The sequence below is a fragment of the Centrocercus urophasianus genome, unplaced genomic scaffold, assembly GCF_019232065.1.
Source record: "Centrocercus urophasianus isolate 14NV4802_14NV808 unplaced genomic scaffold, USGS_Curo_1.0 seq_14, whole genome shotgun sequence".
NCBI lineage: Eukaryota > Metazoa > Chordata > Aves > Galliformes > Phasianidae > Centrocercus > Centrocercus urophasianus.
The window spans coordinates 37,263,968-37,287,795 of record NW_024884586.1 but is presented as its reverse complement, the minus strand read 5'-3'; the positions used below and the strand labels follow the sequence as shown (position 1 = coordinate 37,287,795).

General features: G+C 35.4%; 1 protein-coding gene across 2 annotated transcripts in view; it reads left to right on the top strand.

Annotated features, from left to right (window-relative positions):
* The window catches only part of TTC7B (tetratricopeptide repeat domain 7B), a 123,502-nt gene that overhangs the window by 17,556 nt on the left and 82,118 nt on the right, over positions 1–23,828 (top strand). For both annotated transcript variants that reach the window (XM_042814706.1, XM_042814707.1), the window contains exons 2-5: positions 1,530–1,684; positions 2,767–2,935; positions 13,912–14,042; positions 14,338–14,459. In XM_042814706.1, coding sequence (XP_042670640.1) covers positions 1,530–1,684; positions 2,767–2,935; positions 13,912–14,042; positions 14,338–14,459 — 577 coding nt within the window. The remainder of the gene's footprint in view (positions 1–1,529; positions 1,685–2,766; positions 2,936–13,911; positions 14,043–14,337; positions 14,460–23,828) is intronic.

Here is a 23,828-nt window from a genome sequence, read left to right as displayed (position 1 = left end):
TAACACCAAGTTGTGCTTATCTCGGCCTTTCCATGCCTTCCTATAGCCTTTAAGGATAGTGCTAAAGGGCATGGGCTGTCAGCAGTTTCCTGATTGCCAGCATTTTGCCTTCTCCCTTTTTAAAAATCTATTTTACTTATTTATTTTCAGTTCATATTTGAGTATGCAAACATTGTTTGCAAGACATGATGTGATATTTTCAAGTCCCGAATAGTAAGGTGATGATGTTTCTAGCTCTCTTTTCACTAAAAGAACTATTGAATGTGTTTCAGTAAAATAAGTTTAATCGTCCTGGATAGGCATGAGGTAGAGGATGACAATTTTTTTGAATTTCAGTATTACAAACTGTCTCCAGAAGTGGTGGTATGCCTCTTAAGAAACTGAGAAAGATGAGAAATAGAAAGGTGTGAGATGGCTGGAGCCTTAACAAGATCTGGTTGACAGCCATATTCTTACAGCCCAGGTGTGAAATAATGATCAGAGACATCCTGGGTGACATTCCTTTAAGGTGGTGAGACCTCACCTGGAGTCCTGCATCCGGTTGTGGAGTCCTCAGTACAGGAGAGAAGTGGACCTGTTGGAGTGCGTCCAGAGAAGGGCGACAGAAATGATCCAAGTGATGGGACAACTCTCCTATAAAGACAGGCTGAAAGAGCTGGGGCCGTTCAGCCTGGAGAAGGATTTGAGGTGACTTGATATTGGCCTATCAATATCTAAAAGAGAGCTGTAAAAAGGAAGGAGACGGACTTCTTAGCTGGGTCTGTTGTGACAGGACAAGGAGAAATGGTTTCAAACTAAAAGAATTTGATTTTAAGAGATTTGGATTAGATTGGAGATTAGACAGTGTATAAGAAAAATGTTTTTTACAGTAAGGGTAATGAAGAACTGGCACAGATTGCACAGAGAGGTAGTGGATGCCCTGTCCCTCAAGACGTTCAAGGTCAGGCTGGATTGGGCTCTGAGCAAGTTGATCTAGATGTAGGTGTTCCTGTTCATTGCAGGGGAGTTGGACTAGATGACCTGTAAGGGTTCATTCCAAATCAGATGATTATTGGATTCTATGACATGCAGTATGCAACTTGTGTCAAAAATTAATCCTTTATCTTTGTGTTCATACTTGTGAAACCACAACAGGCATTTTATGAAACAGGATTTTTCATTAAAATGAGTATTAGAAATGAATTTTTACAAATTCAGAATGCTACAGTATCCACAAGGCTTTTGAAATACATGTTGTTTTTAAAATAAGAAAAGTACTGGCTTCAGATTAATGCTCTAGTTCATTATACCTTAGAACATAAGAGACTTAAATCTACAATAGCAGGCATATAATAGATAAAGTGAAAAGTAAAATGATGTACCCATTTGATATGTTAAATCTAAGTAGTTGACTCTATGCCTGTTTTAGTTTATATATAAAATTCAGGTCTGGAAATTTTCAGTGGAGGCAACGGTAACTACACAGAAATATTAGTGAAATAAAATGATTTCTAAAATTTCATGTTGTTATTTTTTAAAATTTATTTCAGATGACATGGCAGAACTTCTTCTTGGAGAGTCCAAACTGGAACAGTTTTTGAAGGAAAATGCTCTTAAGCAGAGCAGTAGTCCACGGGGCCCCCGGCCAAAGCTAACTGAGGTCAGGAAGCATCTAACAGCAGCACTTGATAGAGGAAACCTAAAGGTAAGTTGGTCAGAACTTGAAATTGACTGGGTTATGTTGCTGAGTATAGAGAAAAACATAGAAAATTCTAGTTTCTTGTTTTATTGTTACTCCCATCATTGGTGCTGTGCTATTTTGTGTCTCTTTCTTTCTTCATGGATCTTTGTTCACGTAAGTTCTTTGCCTTCTTTCATGAGAAGAACAGGAAAATTCTCAATGACTTCTTGAAGGCTTACATGAAGAACTTGCAGATTGTTTTGTGGAAGTTTTACCTGGAGTGCATAACTAAATCATTCTTTGCAGTAATTTAAATGTTATAAATATGAAATATTTCACTAATTTCTTTAATAGTGTCTCATAAGTACTCAGGAAAGATTTCTTAAGTTATGTTTGTGGAGAAAAGTAAAGTTAATACTTGAGAGGAATAATTATGCCACTTTTTAAAAAATATTCTTAGCATGTCAATTATTGCTGTAACTACTCTATCGCTTGGCATTTCTGTATTCATGGCTATCTCTTGAGAGATGAGAACCTTGCTTTACAGTCATCTCTAACTTCCTATTTTGTGTTTTCTGTGATGCCTGGGAGAGTTATTTTCTTTTCCTTTTTTCTTCCATTCTTCCCTGAATCCTTTTCTGAATACCTTCCTTCTACCTTGGCACTCTGGGACTGTGCAAATTATGTTAATATGTGGGCTGTAGAGCACACTTTAAGTTTTGACACTATGTTGTGCTTATGATGCTGAAACCATTGGAGAGGTTGTAATGATAAAGTTCTTTTAAATAGTTTTGTTACCTGGCAAAGCTGGAACTTACCAGAGAGGTATTTCTCTTGCACATGTGAGTAAGTATATGACTATGTAAAATGTCTGATAATGCTTTTAAGTAGCTTGATGGAGTATTACTAAATGACTTCAACCTCTGCTTCAAGATTCCCTAATATTACATGGAGTTAGAATTCTGGTGGGATTTTGCTCTCTTGAGGAAAAATCTACTTGAGGCTTTCACAGTGAATATATGCCGAAAACAGGCCAAATAACTGTCAGAAATAATTAGATGTGCTTGGATCGGGAATAAAAACTTTCTTATTCCTATTGCTTCTAGCCAGAATTCTTACAAGAGGCTAACCTACTTATGGCCAAATTGAACTATGTGGAAGGGGACTACAAGGAAGCTCTGAACACATATGCCAGAGTTGGAGTTGATGATTTGCAGCTAGCTGCTGTGCCACCATATAGGTTACGGATGATTGCTGAAGCATACTCTACTAAAGGTGAGATTACTCTTTCCAATACAATAAAGTGGAACAAGTATTTAAGAAGTTAATCTGTATCTTGTCCAAAGTTAAAGAAATTACTAGCGTATGTATCATTAACACAGTGGTTGAGTGCTGTATTTGCAGATGAGTAAGAGAATAGTTTAGCTCCTTTAATCTGATCAGAGTTTGTCTAGGTTGACAAGACTCTCACCTCTATGAAGATTTCCATTTTAACTGCTGTCACCCCATCAATTTTTTAGATGTGCATTTCAAAGTCCTTGAATATCTGAATGCCAAAATAACTGTAACAATAAACTAGAATTATTGTCACTGTTCCTGAAAATTAAGGGTTAAAAAAGTGATGCAGTTTTGCAATTGTTATGGTCAGAATTGAAGAACCTTGATTCACAATGCTTTTTAGGTGAATGTTGGAATTTTTAGGTTACAGTAAGCTAATTCATAAAATTAGTCATAACATGATAAAAGGACTTAAAACAATTTTTGTTCTGCAGTTTAACTCTAGAAACTTTGAGGATTGAATATATTTAAAAATAATTCAAAAAGTGAAGTTTATTTTTTCCTTTTTGAAGAATCCAGGATAATGAAAATTGTAATGCTGCTCTGATGTCTGAAGGTGGCAGTACCTCTTCAGTTTAGAAAACTCGTTGGAGGGCTGTGAGTTCAGTGCTTAGAGGAAAGTGGCAGTTTGTGCACCGTGGGTTTATGAGAATTTTCTGTGTCTAAATGTTTGCCTTGGTCTGCCATGTTTAATTGGGTTTCATAAGTGCATATACTTTTTGTTACGGTGGATGGAGTGTCAGAGTCAACAAATAAATTAGGAGAGGCTTCAGTAGCATTCACTGTTAAATGGTTAAGGTTTGATTCTAACACCCTTGGAAGGCATTGACTGTTTTCACTGAGAGTGGAAAGGAAAGAGTATGGGGATTTTTTACATGTGTTGTAAGCCTGCCCATCTGCAAGGATTTGTGTTGGATTTGTCACGTTTTTCTTATGAAAATTTCTTTCGTTTGATTAACTTCATGCACATAAATTTGCTTGTATTTCCAAAGAATTCAATGCAAATAATTTAACAAAGTTTTTTTTCCCAGGGTTCAACTCTTTTGGCTCTGTTTTATTTAATTTCATGAAAATTTAGAACGATTGAAGCAATTTTGCCGAAAGGAAGGGTATTATACAATTTATTTGATGAAAAATTAATTTATTAGAAAATAGTAAGAGTGGTTTATTGCCTTAATTTCTTCTCTACACTGGAATGTTTTTCTTGGTTCATCTTTTAAGGAAAGAAAAGGAGGAAGAAAAGCATGCCTGCTGCCTAGATATGCTTTTTATTTTACTGCTTCTGATTTCAAGTTTTCTACTTAAACACTGCAGTCTGTGATATCAAGCATGATCTAATCTTGATCAGACTTCATTAGTTTGGTCCTTTATACTAGGTGCCTGGTTACCAGCTTACCTGGGCAAACCTGGTGACTATTGCTTTTCTGTTGTTCTGTTCATGTCTAGAAGTGCTGCTTTTTTTTTTCTTTTTTGTTTCCAGTTTGAATGGATGATTAATGAAACATAATATCCTTCCAAACAGGTTGTAAGTCATTTCCTGTGTGTTCTAGAATAAGATTGAAGTCGCAGAGCAGTCTTAAATTCCGTATTCAATATCTAGAAATACTTAGAGTAATTAATAGCTAAATAGTGTACATAATTAGCAGTAGTATGGTTAATTTTCCTCTTCTTTTCTTCCTCCCCTGAAACTTCATTTTTCTCCTTGTAAGACTGGACTGTAAAAAATTTCAGTCTGAAGAACCTCTTCAGAGGTTACTGGAGGTTTGTAGTTACTTCACAATTAAATACAAATTATTCTTGTGGGGACTTTGTGCTTCACTGCAATTTGTATTTGTGTTTGCAGGTTTAAGGATAACCTGGATATGCAAAGAGAAAAAGTTCTCTAAGCTTTTAGTTTTTATTTCTGTGGCAGTCATGGACCGATTCTTGTTATTTCCAAGAAGTAGGGAATTGCTCATGTGCACACATCAGCCTGACTGCACTGCTCAGTGCAGCGGCCTGTAGACTGGCAGTACCAAAGCCTGCTTCAGTTGCCTCATGTTAATCCACCTGTGGGCAAACCCAGCACATCTGGATGTGCGGCCAGCAGGAGATATGTATCCTATTTTATAGTGGTCTGCATATGACTGAAAACTGACGGTAGTTTTTAATTGCCCTATTAACAATTTTTTTCTTACTTTTAGATAGGACCACCACAAATGCTTGTCTTCTTGCTCTGATCTTTCCTCTCTGTAACAGAGGTGACCGGTTGAGTGAGGTGCCTGAGCAGAAATGTTGTTTATTCTTCTGCAACTTTGACAAGGTGCTTAAGTGAGAATGTAACTCTGTAACCCTAGACAGTTTAGTCTCCTGACTTGCTTTGCACCTGTGCAATCTTACCCTTGCTCTGTACATATGAAGTATGTTTTTCAATTCTTCACAGCAAAGGATGATTCAGTGTATGTGTATGAATGAAATGAAGTGCAAAAACAAGCCCGAGGTCAAATTCAAGATGAGTTTTGTTAGAGCTTTATCTACAGGTCCCTGGAAAGAAGGGGAAGAGGAAGAACTGTAGTGCTGTTTGTGGGGAGAGGAACAGAATTGGAACATGGCAGGAGAAGTGAGGTCTCTAAGAGCTTGCTGAACTGTGGAGTGTATGTATTCATGTGTGTTTGTATACACAGATATTTGAGGGGTTACACGGTGCATAAATGTGCATATATTTGTTTCTTCTGTCAGAAAGTAAGATATGGGAAAAAAATATTGGAAGAGTTCTTACTGCCACTTCAGTCTCTCCAAAGTAAGTGTGTCTGAATGTATTATCCGTAAAAGTTGTTTGATTGTTTCCTTGTTTGTTTTGCAAACCTCATGGAAAAATGTTCATTAAATTACAATATTTTTCATTGGCAAATTCTGGATCTTTGTCCAGAATATGAAATTTATTGTCTCTGCATGCCTGCAGTCTTCAACTTGAATTAATTCTGTCGTTAAGCACAATTTAGTTCTTCAGAAGCAGTCTGCTGGCTGTGATGCATTCATAAAGGTTTCCTCAAAACTTTTATTACAAAAGTGAATTACATATGCATAAATATTCATTAAAGAATGCCTTTAAGTCTCAGTGCTATATTTAGTTTTAGCAGAAGACATTGTATTTAGTAGGAATATAAGCAAGAGGCATAATACTGAGAAAGCCAGAAAAGGCGTTCCAATCCAGCAAGGAAGATTAAAATATTGTTATTCTTTTCTTGACAATGTCTAAGTAGTGATATACTGTTTCACAGCTTCCAGAGAAACCATCTCATTAGATTTCTCAAAATCAGTGTAAGATTTCAACAAAATTATGAGAAAAATCCTATTGAATGACCTTTGAAATCTTTTCTGTTTTCCATAGTGTTGGGTTCTTTCCAACCCTGCACCATGCAGTTTCATGAACTTGTGAACGAGAGGCCTCAGTGCACAAGTGATGTTGCAAAGTGCCTGGCTTTCACTTCTACAAGGGAAAATGCTCAGAATTGCTAGTGTGGTGATGAAGTAAATCTTGACTAGAGGAAAGATGGAAGAGGGATCTGATGAGAAGTTATCTGTTTTTGTGTCTGTTAAAACAGCACTGAGTGTACTAGCCAAGTGAGTATAGCAAAGCTTTAGAAACCTGATTAGTATAGGTCAGGATTCAGGTCTGCACTCTGTATGTATGTGTATCAGGTGTTGTATTGGAATAGCTGCAGTATCAAAACTATGACTTTATTAAGACATGATTTGCTTAGATTCAGTGACTGACTTAAAGTCACCAGGGGGGCCATTTTTGAGTGTTGTATAAAAGATAGGAATGAAAAGATGGAGCTTTCCAAACCTCTGTTACAGGAGTTTAATTTTGTCTCTTCATTATCATTTGTTTACTTTCTTCACTAGATCAATTTAATTGGCAGTAGTACATTTTGAGACAGAGGAAAATCTTAACATATAAAGAATTAAAATAAGAGAAACTTTGAATCCATAAAGAAGAAACTGAAGATTGTATAGGTGTGTCCTTTTTCATCTTGCTTTTTTAGGTTAGGTTGTGTATCTAACTCCAGCTTTCCCTACCATGCTTTCCTTAAAAGATGAACCAGAAGAAAATTGGTGTAACTCTGTTATCACACGTAAGCACATATTTTTAGAATCCATTTCATTAATGACTGAAGCTAATATTCTCCTAGGGATCTCCTATGGTCTCTGGGATCAGGACAATTAAGTTTGTGCAAGTTTTCAGCAGTGTATGAATGAGGTAACATACTGGAAAGAGCACATAGGCTTTATTCAAATACTGTGTGTGGCAATTTCTTCTGTGTTTCTAAGCAATTTTTTTTTGCTTACGGAAGCAGGGATGAGATGCCTGCATAGTGGGATATTGTGTTACTTTGGGGAGGTGCAGCTTGTCAGTGGCTCTCAAATAAAAAGTATATGTTTATCTGGGAAATCAGCTTATTGAAGTCTTAGGTAACATGATTCTTGTGCTGCTAAGTAAAGATGGCTGAAAAATGAATTTACAGTACTTGGTTTTGCATGTCAGTGAATCTTTCTACAGATGCTCAAAGACAAACATAGCAATTTATGAGTGATGCTTCTTCCAGTTTTCAACTCTGCAAACTTTTGATTTTAGTTAAGAAATGGTGTTCATATTTACTATATTGTCATAGAATAGTAGGGTACTACAGGTATTCTACAGTACAGTACAGGTCAGTACTGCAGTACAGACAAGAGAGTTGTGTTACATTACAGCTACGTTCTTGTTAAGTGTGTGAGAGATGTTATACAAGTTAGAATGTGACATTATGGGATTGTAGCCCTATTGCTGCTTATATTTGTATATATGTGTTTATATTTAGATGATGTGTGTTGAGTAAGGTGAGGCTGTCTTTACTGCTGCTGACCCATATTCAAATTTAATGTTGCATTTACCAAGTTTGGCTGGCTATTAATTAGTTCTACTTACAGAAACATGGTGTTACTCATTAGGTTCATCAGAAGTGTCAGGTGCTTGTGAATTGCTACTTTGCAGTTAGCAAAAGATGCTGCGCTGATCTTTAATTGTATACGATTGTAATGAGATCATGTACATTGCTAGCCTATTTCAGCAGACACTGAGAAGCTCTTTGTGGAAGAATGCTAAATGAAAGTTTTAGTTATTATGCCAGAGATCCCTAGCCTCATTAGGCAATGTGTCAGGAACTCAGCTTCTTTAAAGAGCTGCAGTCCATCAGCAGGCTGTTTGCAGATCATGGCTGCTTCAAACTTTTCCAGATAAACCTTTTCTTTTCCCAGCTTGAACAGAGATTAAAGAGGGAAAACCAAAAGTTTGCCTCATTTTTCTCAGCCTCAGGGAAAAGAAGACCGAGGAGGGAACTGATTAATATTTATCTAATGGGAGGTGGGAGGAAAATAGGTGAGGTCTGGCTCTTCTCAGTGGTATGTAGTGACAGGATAAGGAACACTGGCCTAAAAATTGAGCATAGGAAGTTCCATCCAAACATGTGGAAGAACTTCTTTATGGCAAGGGTGACCAAGCTCTGGAACAGGTTACCCAGAGAGATTGTAGAGTCTCTTACTATTTAAGACCCATCCAGACACTCACCTGTGTGGCCTACTGTTCCTATGTTCCACTAAAGGAACATGCTTTAATAGGAGAGTTGGACTTGATAATCTCTTGAGGTCCTTTCCAACCCATACAATTCTGTGATTCCGTGCTTTTAGAGCCAGTCTTTGAAACCCATCACTGAATGTATTAAAACAAATTTAAGAACTCAGTTTCAGTGTGTTGGCTTTTTGTTTGTTTGTTTGTATAGAAAATTATAGAATCACCAGGTTGGAAAAGACCCCCAAGATCATCCTGTCCAACCATCCACCTATCACTAATATTTTCTGCTACACCGTGTTGCTCAATACAACATCTTAAGGTTTCTTGAACACCTCCAAGGACTCCACTTCCTCCCTGGGCAGCCCATTCCATTCCTGCTCTATTCTTAGTCTTTCTCCTTTCAATAATACTTAACAAATAGCGGTTGTAAATTGGAAAGGAAAAAAAGTTCATACTTTGCTTTTTAACAAAACATTTTCTATAAATAAGTCACAATCTTTTACTGAAGACTTGTAAAAATAAGTCCTTAAGTGAAATTAGCAGTGTTCATTCTAAGTTTAGAAACGAACTGTGGGAGTTCGTTGATAGCACTAACTAGGGTTTCAATTTTTTGTCAAAAAACTACAAATAAGCGCATGCTGTAATCCATATACTTGATTGTTCTAAAAATATAAGCTAAATACAGAACTCATTAAAAGGACTGATGAAAGGCTGGTGGGTGTTTTTTATTGTTGTTGTTTTACAGTTACTTAATAGTACTGCCTTGCTTATCATAGGGAAGAGTAAATTCTGTATACTCAGGCTTGTGTTTTACGTGTATAAGGAAAACAGCAAGCAAACCCAGGAGCACCATTGTATTGTTGCAACTCTTTCTCACTTGCGAAAATATTACTGAAGTATAAAATAGTCTTCCAGCTTTTTTTTGTCTGCCCTTTGACTTGTATACTGAAGACAGTAGATAAACCAGAGGATTATTATTTCAGTACTAGCGTTTATACAGGCAAAGCATTAGTTGGCATCATGGAAAATCATCGGTCAAACAACACTATAAATATGATAGACTTCCCTCAGGCTTTTTTTCTTTTTCCCCCTTTTGTTTTCTGTGGATTCCTTTTTACATTTGAGAAATTTATTTATTGTTCTTATTATTGTTTTACTCTGGAAAATGAAATGGGGGTGTTAAGTGGTTTTCCTGCAGTGGTTTGCTTTGAATTTTTTTTTTTTTTAATTTTTAGAAGTGATTTGTAATTGAATAAATTAAACATGGTTACTGTTATTGTTCTCAAGATAAAAACTGTTAGCTATACAAATCTATTCCATGGGGACTTCTTAAAAATTGTTAGTTCATTGCTCATTCTTATCAGGGAACCATCGTTTGTAGGTAGTGGCTAGTGTATGTGTGTGTGTATTTTGGTTAGCTCTTGTATTATATTTAGTTATTAAACAAAAAAAAAAAAAAAGTTGAGATGGTTAACCTGGTACCATAGAGACATGAATGTCACTTGGGATAAGTGATTAGGCAATGTACTGTTTGCTTTCTGAACCTTACACACACAGAAAAAATTATAAATTATTCAGGATTTAAATATTTAAAGAAAACCTTTGCATGTAATTGAAATACCAGACATACCCTTTTCTTGTTCAAATAGTGTTTGTTGCTGTTTTGCTGTTTTGACAATTGATTTTAGAGTTACTTTGCAAAACATGTAAGCTTCAGTGGTGTGGACTTGTATTCATTTCAGTGCTTCTCACTTTCTTTTCCCTCAGAAGTCATCTTGCTTGATATCAGGATTAGATACTTATGAGATAAATGTCTTCCCAAAATAAAACTGACCCAATTTGTTGAAAGCTTTTACTTGCAGGTGGTTTTGGTTGGAGGGACTTAAACTTAAAAGCCACGAGTATCAAAATCAATTTGTGTGATACCAACTGGCACAATATTCTTGCCGAATAAAACAAAATAAAGTCTAAATAAAGAAATAGCCATGACCTATACAATAAATACGGTAATATTTCATAGAAGTGGCATGCAGCTCTTTACTGAATATCTCAAAAAAGTTTATAAATAGTAGAGAAATTCCTGCCCTTTTGCGGGAGAGAAGCAGAGATGATTGCCTGGCAGATGGAAACAAGCACAAAGGGGAGAACTGACTTGTCCAAATATATATAAACACTTCAGCAGATGATTTAAGGTGATACTGTGTCTTCACGTGTTTTTGGATACTGTATGTTGTCACTTGCTTGTTTATTTCCCAGGAGGCTAATATAATAATCCCTTATTTTTCATTCACTGTTTATCTTCTCCCAGTACTCTTATGAAAAATGGGCAGTATATTATATGGTTGTTATTGCTATATTACTATTTATATCTATTTCTAATTAAAAATATGTTCCCGTATTTTAATGCATTAACTTTTGCACTTCATTAGCTGTGCTTAAGAAAATATAAATGATTGGAGTGTGAAGGAACTGTTTTATTTTAACTTGATAAAGAAATTGTAATTTATTAAAGGTTTTTCTTCTAGTCTGTGTGTTTTTGTTTTTGATACAGTACTGAACTGTGTTGACAAACCAAATAAATCAATCCTAGTAAGTCGTCATTTCATGGAAGTTCTCCCAATTTACTTCCTGCTCCAAAGCACTTTGTGCTTAAAATACATATTTTTGCAGGTTGCAAGAAACATCCTAGGAAAAATACAGTGAATGCACTTGTATAATAAGGTTACTATAAGAAATATAATTATGTTCTTCATCAAAAGGTCGCTAGAATGTTGTGCTCCTACTGTACTGGTTTCTGGCAGTGATTATTTCTGAGATTCTATCACATCTTAAAAAAAAAATCTTGTGTAAAATGAGAAAATGTCTGTATACTGAATTTTTCAGATTAAAAAGACTATAACTGTGGTCGTAACTTATAAAAATAGTAATAATAAATCCATGTCAATTCTACGAAGAGCTGTTTGAGTAATATTTTTCATGTAGTGGAGAATTACTGTAGGGCTCTTGTTGTTTGTCACGGGAGAGGAGTAGGGAGGAATGAATCTTACCAATTAGCTGATGCTTTCAGTCTCTTGGTGTTTTTATTAGCAAAGGTTGGTGTAAAGGTTGCTAAAATTAATTTTTAGAGGTATGTGAGATGAGAACCACAGCATGTCAAAAAAGTCCAGTGTCTGTTGTATTCAGATTTGGCAGGCTTGTAAGACGTGGTCTATTGCATGTTTGCTGGGCTTAAGGAACATACAGGTTTTTGAGAAGTATACTGAATTTTATCTTTTCTCTAACAGAGCAGTTTGTAGTAAAGTCAGGATTGTGTCTGATCTGGGTGTGTAGTTTACAAATAGGAAGTGTAGATTTTGTGTTGTTTCTAAGTGGTAAAGAAGGTGGCCAATGAGCTCTGGTGTAGGCATAAGTCATGTTCTTGAACAAGAAATGTAGTTTTATTTATTCGTTTCTTAATAAAGATTTATACTTTTGTGGGGAGGTACTGAATCTTAACAGATCTTCTAAAAGAATATGGGGTTCACCAATATTGTGTAGCTCAAGTTTAATAGTAAATAGTCTCCAGATTCCTTGTCTTTTCTCAAGATGTTTTAATAAGAAAATGAGTTCAAGTGAACCTGTCTCCAAACCTTACAGTACTGATGGACAGATATCATTCAACACACTAAAATGGGATTTAGTACAACCTGGCATCCTACAGGTGCGTACCCAATATTTGTAATTATATGTAGTGGTTTTTTTCCCTCAAATAATGGAATTCATGGCTTCTAAAAGCCCTAGATGATGAAGGGAGAGTATGGTCATTTAAATTGTGAATTATACCAATATGGGAGCAGTTGAATGCTCTTCTAGATCAACATTTACTACTGACAAGGTGGAATAATGACCCAAAATAAGTCTCTTAAGAATATGTGAAAAGTGCTACACTTCTAATGCAAAACAGTATTTGAAAAATTGTACAATGGGTGTAATTGATGAGTCATGTTTTGTGTGATTGACCTGATGATCTGCTGCATATTTTAAGTAGAGGAGAAGGCACTACAGTTCTGTTCATTTGTATTAAAAAGTATCCTACATTAAATGCAGGATTTTTTTCATCTTTTCTGCTTAGTACTGTTGAGGCTTCAAGCAGAGATAATGGAGATATGTATCCAGTTTTGGATCAGAAAGTCAAAATAGGTATAACCTGCTGTAAAGTGTCCAGAGGAGATGAAAATGATTAGCAGTCAAGGCAGAATGGCAAGAGTGAGAATTGATGTTCCTTGTAGCAGACATGTTTCTCTTTCTCTTGACATTTAAAAAGAGGTTTTGTAAATAAAGGAATAAACTCTGTGAAGAAGACTAGGAGTAGTTAATGTAGGGAGAGGGATTTAGACATTAGGAAAAAATAATAATTTAAGAATAATTGATTTCTATAATAAATTGCATAGGAAGGTCAAGACATCCCTAGAGCTGGAGCTAGTTAAAAAATTGGGGTTGGTTGATTCCTTGGTCAGGTGGGTTATTGTTCTTGAGATTCTTTCCAGCTGGTTTCCCTAAGTATTTTGAAAATAACTCTAATAGAAGTGTGAATTGTGTAAGAGACATAATTGGTTATTGAGAGCTGCTGGGCTTTGATTTTAGACAAGCAAACAGGGTTTTTTTTCTTTGTTTTTTTCTTTTTTTTTTTTTCTTTTATCTATCAAAGCACCAAATAACATTTTTGTTGGATAAGCCCACTGAAATCCTATGAGGAAAAAGGCTTCTGTGCTTGATGAGTGAGGAACTTTTTAGTAAAGTTGGCTATACTGAGTTATTTTGGGGCATTCATATACATATATATATATATATATATTTGGATATTTGTCACAACAATTTCTCCTACTCATCTACTGCTTAAACTGCTGCCTGCATAGTATCTTATGCTGCATTTATTTTCAATGAAGGACCTTATAAAGGTGTATATGAAGGGACATTTAAGAGGAATTTGTCACTTCTTTTGTTGCTGTGTTCACTCAGGAAAAGTGAAGATTTGTATGAAGTGATTTAAAACTAATATAGAAACACATTGGACGCTTCTTTGGTAGACCATCATAATGTTCTTTCAAATCAAAGTTGCAAAAAAAATTTTTTTAATTTTAATTTTTTTTTTTTTTTTTTTTTTTTTGAGGAGGCATCAGTATGATTTATTTGTCTGTGTCTGTATCAGAGGACCACAACTTCATTTATTTGTGTGTGTTTTTGTTTCTTCCCCTCATTGAAGGGTCTCATTATTATGTAGCATTGTAGTACTATATGATGTTACTTTTTAATTCTTCTTATGAAATTGTTTTATATTCAGGTCTCTGTCTTGAGAAGCTGCCAATTTCTTCTTCAGCTAGCAACCTCCATGTGGACCGTGAACAAGAAATTGTTATGTGCTATGAGAAAGCTGGGGATATTGCTCTTCTGTACCTTCAGGAGATAGAAAGGGTAAGCTAATCTCTGTAGAGCTGAAGAATTGCATGGTTACTCATTTGGTTACTCATCTGGTTGTTTTCTCATCTGTTCAGATTCATTTTCCATTGTGTCATTGCAGGATGACCTTTCTGAAAGTTCTCTTTCACTAGATTCACCAAATTCTTAGCTTCCTTTTTAATTTTGGTGACTGATAAGTAAATGCTTCATTTATCACTCTTTCAAGGTTTTGATTTCATTGAAAGCTTTTACTGAAATTACAAAACTTGTTAATTTTTGTTGTCAGCATTTCTGTCTTTTGTACTTGTAGATAATGAATGCTAATATACAGAACAGAAGCCCTAAGCCAGGGCCTACTACACATGAACAGGAACTTGGTTTTTTCTTGGAAACAGGACTACAGAGGGCGCATGTTTTATATTTCAAGAATGGGTAAGATTTGATTCACCATTTTTGTTGCTGTTTTTGTTTAGGATTTGTATTTTATCCTTACAAACATTTTTAACGGTTGTGGATAGTGCAATCATGAGGCTTCTGTATTAATAAAGTATTAATGTTTTGATTGAAAAGCGTGACAGTCCATTTTGTATTCATCTAGTTGTTATTAGACCCTTTGATTAAAATATATGTAACATGAACTTGTATTAACTTAAAGTACCTTAACCATGAACTATTCTTTGATACTGTTTTTTATTTTACTATTAGAAAGTAAATCTTAGAAAGACTGTTAGAAGGTGATTGATAACAGTGAAATTCCTGATGTTTATAATGTTGATTTGTATAATTTTTTTACAAATCTCTTCAGTTATCACTTATTTTAACATTGTGCTGCAGGATAAATGTGCATGAAGACCAACAGTATGTATTCAAGTATACAATCTCCATTATACCTGCTCTATAGATCCTTTTAGATCCTGCATGGGAGGTCCTTTATGATTTAAATAAGGCTTCTATTAAAAGATTAATATTAAATTCAGTCATCATTCAAAAAAATGAAAAAAGGAATACCACTTTCCATACTTAAAAGCTTCAGAACTTTGCACAGATGTTTGTTAAGTACATTTCTGGCATTTGTTATTGAAAGCACATAGATTTTGCAGAGCTTTTTGTTTTGTTGGAAAATTGCTTTTTGATTGAAATGATGGAATTCTGGATAGGGAAAGCATTTTGTTCCAAAAACAATTCTTATTCATTCATGTACGTAAACAAGAGGTAAAGGTAAATCATGCAGTGTCTGTAAAGAGTTTGAGATTTTCATGTGCTGGTTGAAGAAAGGACATCCAAATTTTAAAGTATTCTGAGATGTCCTGGTGGGAATTGTCACTAAGCTTCTCAAAGTAATGGAGTAATGCTGCCGTAGTGCGTGATATGAGAATTACATCTCAGTTCCATTTTCATCATTTAATTGCAATAGGAGTTGAATGTTCTAAAACTTCCCATTTGTCCTTTACCAGAGTTAGTGTTTTCACACCTGCACAAAAGACAATTAATACACATGTATTGAAAGAATCACAGCGACAATCGTAGTAAGGAATAAGCTAGATTCCATGTTTTGAATTGTTTTGATGGAAGGCTGCTAATGGAAGTAGTCCATTTAATCTGACATCTTCTGCATATAGCAAAATGAAACAAAATGAAGAAAACAATCCCAAACCTACCAAGCAACCAAAAAAATGCCAACCGCAACCCCACAAAGAAGTACATAATGGTTCACTAAGGAACATCTGGCCTATAGAGGAGTTAGATTTTTCCTAGAACATATCAGCTGGTCTGGCATAAACTTTAAAAATCTGATTTTGTTCTGTGTACACTTTAGTCCTTCGTAGTAAAGCTGATGGTGCATGAACATGCAGTCTTTTTTCTTTTTTCCAATCTTTAGTACAATGCTCACTTGTAGTTTACAAGATAATTACGCATTATGAATTTAATTTTAAATGTCATCTATCAGTTTTATTTAGGCCATATCAATTTTAGGCCACTGCTAGAAATAGTAGAAAAGAAAAAGAGATGTTAGGGAAATACAAATCAGTGCCAATCATGATTTTACATACTTCTACCATTATATCTTTTAGCTTCCTTTCTTAATTTAGAGCCAATCCCGGTTCTTTCAAGATTGCCTAATATGGTCAATGTGCCAGGCTTTCAGTTATTGCTGCTTTTATGGGTTCCTTCTCTTTTTGTTGTTTGTTTTCACTTGAATTTACCAGAACCCAGCAGAGGACTGCTACTTTAAATATTTATGTGTGTATAAATAGGGACAAATTTAGAGCATACTTTTTAACGATTTGTAATACTTTATTTTTAAATTTAGCATGTATCCTGATATTTTGTTTATATACGTTAGGTACAAGATCTTTCCATTCTGCTTTTTAACGCACTTCAAATTTTAATTTAATATAAAAATGTAAAGATGATATGAAATTTTTCAAACAGAGGATTGTAGATATTTTTAATATAGCTTAGAAGCGGAAGCACTTACTTTAAATAAGCTTTTTGCAGTTGAAGCTGTGGATGTTAAAAGGGGGTGAATCCTGAGGAGGAGGCAGGAAGTCACCCAAGTTTAGCTGCTTGTGAGTGAAACAGAAAATGTGCCTGTCTGCTTTTGCAGGCAGACCAGCTCTGGTATTCACACTGCAGTGCAGTGGAGTCTTCCTTGTGTGTATTTAGGAGGTGATGTTATGACACTAAAAGTTCCTTTCACTAAACTGTATCACGACTTTTTACTGAGTGAATTCAAATTGTATTTTAATACCAGAATTGTGATTATAGTAATTTGTATGTTAGGCCATATAAATCATCATATGAAACATCTGAGTATACACTTATGAATAAATGGTATGGATTTCTTAGTGTTTATTTTTCGACTTCAGTTCCATTCCTATAAATACTAAAAAATCTCTTAAAATCTGATGAAGATCTGAATTTGTCTAAAGTTCTTTCGTGTTTTATTGTTTTGTTGTGTGTCTTTGTTCACTAGGTTATTCACTGCTTTTACTTATGCATCATCCAGTATAAGTGGAAAATCCATTCTTCTTTATATGTCAGGTACAAACTAGAAAAGAGAATAAGAGAACTTTTACTTCAGTCAGAAGAATAACATTTTAGGAGTAACACGGAGTGTTGCTTCATACCTAGAATTGGTCCATTTTGAAATTTCTCTTTTCTCACTAACTGTGCAGAGATTTCCTTGTAAGTCAAGAAAGCAAGAGAATTAAGTGAATATCTTTCAAGTATGCATTAACTTGTATGAAAAGGTATAAAATATTCTAAACCTTTGAAGACTAACTGCTGAGTGCCAGTGTTTCGAAAATACATGGAATGGCACTTAACAGCTGAAGTACATTCCAGCCTTGTGGTGTATAAGGAGTTAAGGAAGCTATTCTGAAACTAAAAGGAGGCTTTACATACCTTCAAAAACAAACAAACCAAAACCAAAAGTAAAATACTTTGAAATATATATAACTTCTAAATGTCTTTCTGGCTGATTATGCAACCACCATTTAATCAGTAGTAGCTACCATCTAGTTAGTTGATTTGCAATTTGAAATTGGAGGAGTTCAAAGACTTGAATTTATTCCAGGAAAAACAATGAACATTGAAACTTTGACACTAGTACTTTAATGTAGCTCTTTTTCAAGGAGGATGCCTCTGAGAATTGACAGCAGTAATCCTTCTGTCCTTATATTTGCTTTATATATATGCTTTAATTTAAACAAGACACTATAAAATTGTAGATGATCTTTTTTTTTTTTTTTTTTAATCAATGGAGTTCAGGAATGTACTACTTGAGTAGGCTGGGAAAAGCAAAAACAAAAGCTTTTTGATTGGAATCTAACATCAGGTAGCCATGGCATTAAAACCGGCCCTAACCTTTCAGATGTCTCGTCACTCCTCCTCTATCTTGCTCCCTCTCAAGGATATTGCTGTATCATGGAAACAGTCCAGGATCCAGACTGCAATATGGTCTAATCTCCATTGCTGCTGACTTGCTAAATCAAAGCCTGAAGGAGGTGGACCTGGTCTGTACCCATCGTAGTGCTGGTACTTGTGCTGACACCCTGACACAGCTGCAGTGTCCCGTTCCTCTTTATAAAGATATTGCTTGGTTGCCAGCCTTCAATAGATGACACAATAGAAAATAAATTGTTTTTCTTTTTTTCATTCTCTATGTGTAACTGATTTTTATTGGGTTACAAAGTATCTGTCAAACATAACAAAAACACTCATCGGAGTTACTCACGTGAAGGACTTGTCTGTGTAGGAGTTGTTTCTTTTCTTTTGCCACTATGCCACTTGCAGGAGTGTAGTGAGAGAGAGAAGCCTGTCCTTAAGTGCTTTTGGTGTGTGTGTACAAACACATGGTAGTAGTAGGAGCTCATTTGCTAAGTATTTGAATAACTTTGCCAAAGAGGGACTGTATCTGTTTGGGTCATAGTTGTCATAAAGGAAATTGACTCTTGGAAGAGCTGGGTGACTGAATACCTACAGAGATGTGAAGGTCTAGTACTAGAAGATACCTCATTTTCATTTTAAATTGTGATAACTATTCTGAAACTGTTGTGAGAGATAGCAGGATCTGTGCCCTCATTCTCCACCTCCTTTTTTTGCAAAAAGTTAAAAAATTCCATTATTTCATTTGTTAACTCTGTTCCTGAAGTTGGAGACAGTGCAGAGATCAGATTGATTTCTGACTATGCAGATTGGCTGTAAACAGAAAGCTGGTGCTGTGCTAAGAAAAAAACGAATATTGTGCATATGTCTGTTTATGTTTGTTATTAAAACTAATGGCACTTGAAAATTAATCAATTCTTTCAAAGTGTCCATTACTCAGATTATTTTCTTGCCACTGGCCAAACAATTTCAAAAAGTATTTCCAAATTTGAAGTGGTACTGAATTGGCTGTTGTAAGAATCAAAACGTGTAGCTGCTGCAAAAACCTTGGAAACAAGGATGTGTTGCAGAAATTCAAGCTTCAGCAGCTGAACAGAAAGACAGGCAAGCTTTACTCATGATTTCAGGTGAATACTGGGAAAATTCCTGTTGGCATCACCTGATTTACATATTCTTCCTTACAAAATATATAACTATTCTATATAACATTTAACCACATATACTGTGTTCTACAGCTCGTTTAGTGGAGAATGCTTGGAATTTTTGTTGACATGCAGGCATTTTGTGTTTGTACTGAAATATGTTTTCTTGTTTTCTTACAACACGTTTGGTAGGCACATCAGATTTGACCTTTTCTGCACCCGAACTCTCCATCCATTGCTGCCTTACTTTTCCCAAATGACGTTCTTCTCAACTTCTTTTTAATGCACTGTACTGTAGATGTGAGAAGGTGAAATGAACGCTTCTTTCTCTGTGTGGTAGTGCATGGTGCCTTGGATTTCTTTTCCATGCATAAGCATAAGGCATGTTTGAATGTTTTTGACCATATTTTAATGCCTTTTTTTTTGCCCAGAGGAGCTATGGCAGGGGTCTGGGCAGCCTGATCCTAGTGGGTGGCAGCCCTGCCTGTGGCTGGGGGATGGAACTGAATGGGCTTTGGGGCCCATTTTACAATTCGATGATTCTACTCCCAGCAAATCCCCATGTTACTGCAATGTGGATATTTTAAATTGAATTGATTTGGGAAAAAGTGGTTCCTTAGAGGCTGCGTTCAGACAGAAGTGTAATAATCAACTCAGCAGTGAAATCATCTGCCTTATTTATTTTACTCTGACATTTTTACAAGACTATCAACAGGATGTTTTTAGAGGTCCTATGTTCTGTTCCCTCAACGAAGCATTCCTGTAAGCCTCGTGCTTAGGAACATTGTGTGAATTCTCAGTAATACTGCATAAACAGAGGAACAGTATAAAGATAAGTGATTACTAATACAGATTCTGCTTGTTTACTTTGAAGCATTTGCACAGTCTTTTCTTTCCAGTAAGTGTTGTACCTGTTTGTGAATATAACTCATGTTTTGTGTGCTGTATATAGCATGAATTTAGAGACTCTAGCTTTATCTTTCTGCCTTTCTCCAAATTAGTATATTCAGTTACGTGGCAGCTTTGTTTATGATTACTTTGAAGAGTATAAAAATAAAAGAAAGGTTAGTAAGCATTTTCAAATTTGCTGTTGGGATGCAATAGAAAATAGGAAATTTTGTCTTCAGTTTTACTTTGTTTTGGTAAAATGGTCCAATGGCAAAAACTAGGGTTAGGAGCAAAAAAGCAAAACTCTTATTAACTGTACTGATGAATGAACAGCACATAAACAACTTCAAGGAGTTTTCTTCAGATATTAACATCTCTAGGATGTCTATAATAGGAGCAGTAACATCAAAATTAGACTTCTCCTGGCCTAATGAGTGAGAAAAATCATAAGAGAATTGATAACATCAAATGGCTAGAAATGTTATGTATTTCATTTAATAGATAAAATTTTGAGTTAAGTATATTTTTGCTCCTGTGCTGGTGTTTACCTTTTCTTTCCTTCTTTCTTTCAACTGCCCTACTTTGTGTTTAAATAATTTTTAGTCTTTGTTTTCCTAGATTAACCAAGCTGTGCTCTTACTCAGTTCTCAGTTAATAGGTTTTGTTGCCCTGCATCTTCTTCAGTCCCTTCACTCTTTTTAGTCTCATTTTTTCAACTTGATCAACAAAAGTGTGTGAGTTCTTAGCTATCTTCTAGAAAAGCATTAGCATTGAGTAGAGTTTTGTCTGCTGTGATTTGCTTTGGTTTATCCCTGTATTATACCCTGTATTATACCTGTGCAACCTGTTTCTGTTTTCTTTATTATTCACAAGTTCTGAGTTCTCAGCTTAGAAGAGAAACTGCTCTTAGTGCTGAAATACTACCTTGGATGTCCTGCTCCCCTTCCACCTCCGTTTTTTTTCTGAACTCTTGATTTTTCAGAAACATGTAGTTTCATGAGGATGTGTTTCTTGGTAGCTTAAAAAAACATGCTGTGCTTTACCTGGAGAATGGTTGTGTGGTGTGAGGAGTCCACTCCTTGCCTGACTGGAGAGCAGTAGAAGGTTGTATTGCTGCTGGGGCTCTGCATGAAGCTCCTGTGGATAAGGGCTCGTAAGTTTCTCTTGCCCCTGCATTAGGTTCCTTGTCAGAGAACTGGGCATAGTCAGTGGTAGGTGTGTGGGGCAGTGGATTCCCCCTCACAGCTTGGCTCATTTCTTCACAGATGTCACCCCTTGTTTGTGTTAATTGAAAGGACACCTTTTTATTCCTTACGCTCCTTTCTCTTCTGTGTCACCCCTGAGAGGACTGACCCATGCAGAGTACTGAGAGCTGGCCTTTGTGTTTTGCTGAGCAATGCCACTGACTAAACATTTGATCTGTTGTTTCATCTTAGCTCTTTGAGTTCTATCACTTCTTACATGGATGTATCTCAGCTGTTTTGTTCCTGTATAAAATCCCGTATTTTATCACAGCATACTTCCTTCATGGTTCCTGATGCTATTTTCTGACCTTTGTTATCTTTAAGAGAGGTTGTAAAATGATGACTGTGTGTTGTTCTGTCTGCTGAAGTTCCCCATGCTTTGTCATGCTTTGTGTTAAGCTGAGTAGCATCCTAGATCTTCAATTTGGTATTCTAAACGAAAGCATTATTGTCACTGAACTTTCTTCCTTCTACTTTTGTGGAATTTTTATATTTTCTTCTAACTATAGATAGAATATAATATGAAATTCTAGGTAACATGATAAAGTTGATGACCATACAGCTTGAATGATGTGTAATACCAAATGAAATATTTATCAGAGTAGATTCTATTTGCCTCATTCCATCTGTTAATTTATTTCATTAGTAAAGCTTTTTGGCACATTTAGCATGTTTTTTCTTGTGAATTCAAGAGTGGACCTTTTTGTTTGTGACTTTATGTGATACTTTCTTAACCTACCCCCATTTCTTCTCATTATCTCTGCTCAGAAAGAGAAACTTGCAAAATCGTAAGGGGTAAAATGTGAGACGTTTAATCCACTCTGTGTCCATTCCTTTTGTGAATCTGGCTGTTGTGCCTTAACAGTGTGCTTATATACTTACAGCAATGAATATCTTGAGAGTCTGAGGAGTATCTGAGTTGGTAGTGTCAGGAGATGTAGTTACCAGCTGTGATCTTTCCTGTACCTACACTCCTGGCATGTATATTTTATTTTATTTTATTTATTTATTTATTTATTTATTTATTTATTTATTTTTCTGGTATTTTTTTGGTTCATTTCATTCTCCAAAACAGCAGAAAAGACACAGCCAAGAAATCACAGCTTTCTTTAGTTTTAGTGGGCTGAGTTGATTCACCAGAAGATGTGAGAACAGCTGGTGGTGCTGGTGAGAAAAGAGACAAGGCCAAACAAGTGAGAGTAGGAAGATATGAAGGTAAAAAAAGGGAACAAATGCCAAGAGGAGAATGGGGAGAATGAGACCTCCTCCTTTTGGTAGGGAACCATTAGATGGACTCAGCTACTAGTGGAACTGCAGTCTAGGCAATAAACGTTTTACTTTCAAATGCATAATGTTACAGTCTTAAGGATGAAGATAGCTGAATATAAAGTGAGGCTGTTCAGACGTGTTTTGTTACTGTGCTTTCAAAAAGAGTTACTGCTTGACTGGGCAGTTTCAAGTGCTTAGACTTATGCAGCAGTAATGGCACACTGAATATGTTTCACTTATAAGCTAGAACTTCAATCCAGAAAAAAAAAAAAAAAAAAAAAAACTTAAAAAACAAACAAACAAACAAACACTAATCTTTGTAGTGTTGTATAAAACCATTGCTCTGGTATGGTAAATAATGTGCCTAAGGGTATGAAGGTGTTCTGTTAGTAATAAAGAGTTTATCTGAAACTTCTGTTCCGTGTACGTGTGTGTATCAAGAATTTTGCCAGCCCCCATTCCTTTGTTCAACAGTGCAGTTGTCCATGTTTAAATCAAATGCGTTTATTTTTTATTATTTGAGTTCTTGGAAATAGAACAACAGCAAACTTTTAATTTTAAAAGTATCATTGAGTTTACAAACATTACATTTCTTTGTCTGGATAGGAGAGGGAGAGAGCATTTGGAAAATGGATGTAATTCCAAAAGCAATTTCTTTTATCACTTTTATCAAGTAATTTAGATTTCGTTGTGTCTTTTGTTGTTTTTCCCCTTATTTGAAGCATGAATACTTATTAAATGAGATACAGTAAGCATCAGTAATGAGGTAATAGGCTGATATAGGAAACTTTGCTTGTTCATTGCCATGACTGTGCATGTGCTTTTCCATGTCAGATAGAATAAGCACCTACAATTTAGCCAACAAGTTGCAAAGCAGGGGAGGTTGGGTCTAAGCTCACTAAACAAAAATCTATTCTAATTTCATCTTTAGTCTATAAGTCAATGAGTTAGACTAAATATTTGTTTTTTAAATGCATAAAACATAAGGGAAAAGCACAACAAAGTGGTTCTTACATTAATAGAGAATATGTCAAAATATACTGCAAATAAAAAGTAGATTGATCTTATCAAACTTTTTGAGGTTTAATTTGAAGCACTTTTGTCCTAGTCTGTTTGAGTGCTTTGTGAGTACACCTCACTCCTCTTGTTTTAAAGAGTATCATTTTGTTCTTTTGTCCTAACTTTCAGGTATGGATCTTTATTCCTTGAGTAGTTTGTTTCATTTTTTCCTTCTCATTTTACTTTGTGTGTTTAAAACCAGAAAGATAAGATATATTTGTCTTGCCTGCGCTTTATGCTGGCCTATATGCTTAGATACAGTTTATCTGATTTTGTATCAACAGTCTGTCTATATTACATCTTTATTT